This window comes from Olea europaea, unplaced genomic scaffold, assembly GCF_002742605.1.
Source record: "Olea europaea var. sylvestris unplaced genomic scaffold, O_europaea_v1 scaffold705, whole genome shotgun sequence".
Taxonomy (NCBI): Eukaryota; Viridiplantae; Streptophyta; class Magnoliopsida; order Lamiales; family Oleaceae; genus Olea; species Olea europaea.
Genome location: NW_019265446.1, coordinates 33191 through 40137, shown reverse-complemented (window position 1 = coordinate 40137; position 6947 = coordinate 33191). Strand labels below are relative to the sequence as shown.

Sequence of the window (6947 nt, the reverse complement as noted above, 5' to 3'; positions counted from 1 at the left end):
AATTTTGATCTTTCCATGACCACTTCAACTAGAACTTCAATATCTACTAGATTCGGATCACATTACAATAGTGAGTGTGCAATATAAAGTTTTCTACACATGGTTTATGGGAAAGTATTTATAAGCTGGGTTAGATTTATCAACTCTCATGGCACCTACTTGTAGAAAATCTTATTAATGGATGCCATGTATAGTATATAACCAAAAAGCACATTTCCAGAAGTTATTGATTGCCCTCTTTCCTTTCAATATATTCATAAACATGTTGTGTTTCTAGATCATTATATGTTATTCTGCAGCTAAACATGACAACAAAAATGTTGACAATTAAAATACCCTCAGGAGTCAAAAGTATTGGTTGGCTAAAATCTTTATCTTTAGGGTTTAATAACTTCATTTTTAAAACAGAAAGGGGGGGGGGGGGGGGGGGGTTCTGGAGATTCAAACAGTTGTAATATTACTATCTCCTAGTTAAATGGCCAATTAGCACACAACTTTAAATATTTATTGCACTAGTATAGATGGCCAATCAGGTCAGACCATTATGACCCACCTTTAAGGGGCCCTGGCTTAGGCAACACAATAGGAAGACCTAGGTCCAAATGATCAATAGTTGTGCCTTTTCATTGATTATGGAATTTCTTACGGTATAGTTCAGAGATGCACTTTGCAACAAGAAGCATCACTATAGTTGAAGTATATATTATATAGATTCATACTTGGCCTATCTATCAACAATTTATGTCAATGTCAAGAATTTTAAAATTTACATTTTGCATGATTATCTATCACTCATAATCTATTACTTCTAGATTGTTGAAGTTGTTTGTTATGGACTTGACATCCAAATCTTGCATTCTAAATGTGAAGTCTTTCCAATCCTTCATGCATATGAGATACTACATCTTAATTAATGTAGACTTAAGGAGTAGATTGTCATCTATCAAATTCCTCATTATGCTCTGTATCAAAGAGTCAATTGGCTTACAAATTCACTGATCTACTTATTGAAAAAGATATAAGTTGAATGATCCTAAATTTGATAGAGTGAGAATTAAACACAATAAACTTACGAAATATTTGCCAAAAAGAACATAACAAAAAATATTGAATGTAATTTATAGAGTGAAATTGAGATGTAGAGTTTGGTATGAAATTGGGCAATGAAACGATGGTTGGGAACTTTTAGAAGAAGATTTTAAAATTTAAAACAAAGAAGAATATAATGATTTCTTTGAAGAAATGGCATCAGGCCTGCCGCCTATTGATAGCGCCACATTGACATATTTCAGTTTTACCTAAATTTTTTAATGTGGCCTGGGAGGGCAATGAGCCTGGAGGCCTGAGAGTCACAATTGCTCTACTCAAGTATCATTAGGACTTATGACGTGAATTTAAAAAATATAATTTGTATACCAGTTCACCAGGTATATACGAACAGAACACACTCTACCTTCCCTTTTACATATTTTTGCACCTTTGTTTCATGTTCTCGTGCATTAGTTATTACTGCACTATACTTTTCCAATCCTTATGTTTTTGCTCATAGCTGATTCAAGAAACTCTCTGAAAGTCATGGAGGATGGCGTACATTGTTTAAAAAAGAAGCGAGATGAAACATCGAAAAGATTGAATAACAAACGGTATGCCATTAGTTCCAGTAATTTTATTCCAATAAAAATATAAATAAATCAAATTTTTGTATCTCATGCTTTGAAAAGTTAAAGAAGTTTGGCTTTATTTTATAAATAAATCAGGAACTTGATTTCTTGTATGATCTGAAAATGTGCTGCTGATTAATTAACATTTTCATAATGATTGTTACTTAAACTAGGCTAGTTCCAAGTCTTTCAGATGAAACATCATTGTTTATTAGTTTATTTATTTTTTATTTTGACACTTCATTTCAGGATTTGCATTCTTATCTACATCCTTTTGTCCAGTTTTATGTTCTCCTTTGAAGTTGTACTGCATGGTCAAGTTAGGATCTCTGTTGTGCAACAACATTTTGCATGCTTAAAAAAATGTAGGTGGGCTACATTCTTTTCCATACAGTTTCTGTAGACAGTAAAATTTTGCTTTGAAAACGAATATCTGCAGTGAATTTTCCTTCTATTTTGGCAAAATACCTGTAATGAGCATGATCAACATACTAGCCTTGGGACTTGTTTTGGCTAGCTCATGAAAATCTATCTTACTGTTTTTGCACAGAGAAGGATTCATTACATCATGCCTAGATTTTCAGAAGTCCATTAATAGCAGGGAAAATGATGAACTGAAGCCTTTGCTGTCAGAGAGAGAGTTTCTAGAACATGAAGTTCACATTTTAGATAAGAAAAATAACATTTTTGCAAGTTCAGTGTCGGCATTTGTGGAGGAGATTGTTGAAGATATCCATAACTCGATTTCTGGTAATTTGTGTTTCTTCATGATCACATAATTAAAGATGGAAATGAAAAATAAATGCTTGGAAATGACCTACTTTGATATTCTTATGCTGAGAATTTGAGTACTATTTCCCCTGTTTGGTACATTTCCTAGAGTCATTTTGCAGTGAAACTTATTAAATTTACCCTTCTAACAATTCACTTTTATGCTTGATTTCACGTCAGAGTTAATACATGTCTTAGCAAATTATAGATTCCTCATTTTTTCAAATATTAATTTGCTGATGTATTGACATTTCTTGCTGAAATATCATTTTAGCGCATATGAGATCCATGATTGATCCGTTTCAGATAAGTTATTTTCATGCTACTAATCTAATTGGAGTGATTAATTTAATTGAATTTTAATATGAAAGAGACAAATTGTTTAGCTTTAGCACACTCATAGCACTTTCGAAGGATTACATTGTATATTAGGTCGAATAAATCCTTCAGTAATAAATATTATGCTGCTTGTGAACAATTTTTGCAGTTTTTTTAATTGGAGGTATCACTGGAAAGTTCAGTAACATAAAAGGTTAAGGACTGCAACCACTAAAATAACGGGATGAGGACCTACCTGCTCTGTTCCCAATAGGTTGCGCGGACTGCAATTTTAATTTTCCCTACGATCTCAGATTTTTTGAGATTGCGATCTTGTGTTTTTAATAATTTGCAGTGGTGATGGGTCTCTTTTATGCACATTTTGCTCTCGAGTAGTGAACTTTTTTATTTCAGACTGCTATCTTGTGATTTCCATCACAGCATTAAAATGTCTGTTCTTTTGTTATTGAGCATATTATTCTACCCTGAAAAGAAATAAATTAGTGGATATTACAGGAAAGGCCATGGCCAATCCATATCAAGAACTCAAATGATTGAAGTTCACAAGATATAAAACCACAATTGATCTTTGAAAGTTAATGCCAATTTGTTGCTATATTGTCGAGCTTTTCTGAAGGTAAGATTTTTCATTAGCAAAATGATGAAGAACACTATGGAAAAACTATTAATACTTAACTGCTAAGTTATTCTTTTATGTGCTTACATTTTTCTTTTAGATTGACCTAAAACCTTAGGGATAATAATATCTAAAATTTTTTTAATTTAGAAAATAGAAAAAAGCTTTACCTATATTTAGCTTATATCTATAAATATTCAAGCCACTTTAATCCACACATTTTGAGGGACATACAATTGCTACTCACTTATCTACCCCTTATTTTTATATATTTATAATTTAAACAGTTTATAAATGCTTTCGGAAACATGCTTCTATTGTCAATAAAGAAGAAACTATTGAAGATAGTGCAAGTATTGAAGAGTTTTCTATATTTGCGAGGATTGTCCAGGAATAAGCAAGCAAGAAATTCATCTCTTCTTGTAGCTAAATGTGTAAATGTCCTATTCAACATCAACAGGAATATCATCTGAAGAGGCATAGAAAGATTGAGAACGCTCAATCCTAGAGATGAAAGTGGAATCACAAAAACAGGGAAAGAGAATGAACTAAAACAGAGCGGATTTTCCACCTTATGCTTATAGTGATCCTGGGATATTGTATCTCTTATATTTTTCTTGTTTGGATATAGTGGAGATATTGAGACATTGCAGTAATTTGTGTTGCTGTGTTCTGCAGCTTTGCATGTTGAGATTGAAAGTGGGAGCATTGAGAATGAGAAATTACTCAAGGATATCGGGGAGCTGAAGTCAACATTGCTTTCAACTATTTCCATCAGTAATGAGGATTGGTAATTCATCATGCTCGCAATTTGACTACCACAAAAATCTGTAGTTTCACAAGTTTGAAGCGAAGTTTGACATTTATTAATTATGCATTGATTGTGTTGGCTACTAGACATAACACGATAGTTATGAATTATTTCAATGCAGATTTGAATAGTGAAATTTACATCAAATGTAAATATGCAACTGATAAAAGGTATTTCTTGATCGCTACTCTGTTGATGAAAATTCACAATCCCCTTTTTCATTGTACTTAATAATCCTTTGAATAATGAATTAAGAATTAATAATCATATATATGTTGATGTACATGTTCTCGTGGCATTTAATTATATTCAGATGGAGGCAATCAATAATGTTAGAGCAGCTTTTGCTCCACAAGAGTATGGAACAAGTAAAGCAGACAACCGGTAATGTACGTTGCTAAAGTGCTGGCCAGTACTGAAAAATTGCCCTGGCAGGAGGAAAACTGCATCGAATTATCATTTCGCTTGATTTAGTTTTCAAATCCATAGGTATGTCTGGACAACTCTCAGCAATTTGCTTGTAAATTTTTTCTTCCCAATCCGGATTGAGGAAAACTTCATAGCTATTCTTAGGTGACTAATTAGGGTTTGGAAGCATGTCTCTAATTGACATGAACCATAATGCATTGCACAACTGAAACATTGAAGTTGGAGCCTCTAGTTTCAACTTCCACATTGTGAAATTAATTCATGGAACTCTCTCCCATGAAAAAAATAAACATAAATAAAAATATGATCATTGTGTTGTTTAATTTCAAAATAAGTTATTATGCAGGATTGATAAAAGAAAATTATGCCTTGTGAGGTGTCGAACGAGAAAATACAAGGGGATGACTCATGACCCTTTAATGCGAATCTAAGAATAGGCGAGGATAAAAAATAACCATAAGAGCTCGCGGATAAAAAGTGCAAAATATGTCCCTTGTAGAAATCATTATTAAAGCACATGCAGGTAAGTACGATTAATGAATGAAGAACGTGTAAGTTGGTGAATAAAACGTTAACATCTAACGGAATCAGTTATAAATCCATCCGTAAATAACCATCACTTGTCACTCACTAAAAAGACCCAAATTGCCCCCATAACCCTAAAAGAAATCTATAAATAATCCTGCCTAGTAAGAGAAACCATCAAAATGACCTAAGAGTAAGAGCCTTATGTACCCCCAAACAGAATGTAATTGCTATAGTTGAGATGAGTAATTATGGGAGAAAACTCGAAATTGATGACTCAATTGATTTTCGTATAACTGACTGTAGTCTGTATGTATAGTGCTACCGTAGTTGAAGAATTGGAAAGTTTTTTAGTCAATCCAGAGTATACAATGCTCTGAAAATTGGCAAGACATTGAATGAACCTATGAAAAGCCTATTAAAAGATATTTTTTAAAAGCAAACTTGGATGTATTCGCACAGAAATATGCTGATATGGTGGGAATAGATCTTAAAGTGGCTTGTCATCCTCTAAAAATTGATTCGAGGTAAAATCTAGAATGCAAAAGCTTAATACCAGTGAGTGCTAAAAAGCATGAAGCATTGAAAATTGGAATGACAGGTTGTTAGTAAACGATTTCAAATAGGAAGCTTAATACCCGATTTGATTATGTAATTTAGCATTAGTGCTAAAAAGAAACAGAAAATGGTGAACTTGCCAAGATTTTACGGACTTAAATAAGGCATTTCCTAAGGATAGTTTCCTAGCCCCTTAATTGATCAGTTATTGGATGCAACTGAAGAACATGAGCTATTAAACTTCATAGATACATGTTAAGGATATAACCAGATCCCCATGTATGGACCAGATAAGGAACAAACTGCATTTGTAACAATTCGAAGGTTATATCGTTATAGGGCAATACATTTGGACTAAAAACGGTGGGGCCACCTATTAAAGATTAGTAAACAAAATGTTTGTGGATTAGCTAGGTAAAACAATGAAAGTATACATTAAAGACATGCTTGTCAAAAGCCTCCAAGCTAAAAGACACTTTAAACACTTGGAATAAGCCTTTAACGTACCGCAAAAATTTAGAATGAAACTCAATTCCTTAAAATGTACTTTCGGAATCAAATCCAGAAATTCCTAGGGTTCATGATAAAGCAACGACGTATTGAGGTGAGCCTTGATAAAATCGAAATTCTTATCAAAATGTCGACCTTAACAAAATTGAAAGAAGTACAATGATTAACGAGATGGGTCGTTGCCTTAAGCAGATTTGTATCACGAGTAACATACAAATGCTCTCGTTCTTTTAAGTGTTAAAAGAAGGGAAAAAGTTCCAATGGAGTGATGAATGTGAACATGTATTTCAGGCTTTGAAAGAACACTTAGGAAAGGCGCTCCTATTAGCCATGCCATTGAGTGGAAATTACTTCTATATTTAGTAGTTTTCAAAGTAGCAGTGAGTTCCATCTTGACAAAATAAGAAGGGCAGTAACAGTTGTCAGTATCTATGTTGCTTGGACTCGGGTATGGGTGTCGGATACGGGTACATATCTAGGAGTCGGATTCTTCTCATTTTAAAGATTAAGATATGGGGATACAGTTAAAAAGGATCCGAATTTTGAATATGAATACGGGGATACGTCTTACAATTTTTATGAATTTATTCAAAATGGATAATTGTAACTTAAACTATTGAATTAAACAAATTTAAAATTAAATATTAAACTAATCTTATCTTAAATAAAACAATAAATCACTTCAATTACAATAAATAATACAACCTGGTAGAGACTAGAGACAACC

General features: G+C 32.9%; 1 protein-coding gene across 4 annotated transcripts in view; it reads left to right on the top strand.

Annotated features, from left to right (window-relative positions):
- LOC111390686 overlaps nucleotides 1-4926 on the top strand; it is a 7890-nt gene extending 2964 nt beyond the window's left edge. Inside the window, exons 3-7 of one of the 4 annotated variants that reach the window (XM_023015753.1) lie at nucleotides 1550-1643; nucleotides 2212-2411; nucleotides 4066-4177; nucleotides 4320-4368; nucleotides 4512-4926. In XM_023015753.1, the coding sequence (XP_022871521.1) occupies nucleotides 1550-1643; nucleotides 2212-2411; nucleotides 4066-4177; nucleotide 4320 (407 nt within the window). In that variant the 3' untranslated portion in view covers nucleotides 4321-4368; nucleotides 4512-4926. The other 3 variants (XM_023015752.1, XM_023015755.1, XM_023015754.1) reach the window with 3 other exon arrangements.
- Nucleotides 4927-6947: the final 2021 nt, after the last annotated feature.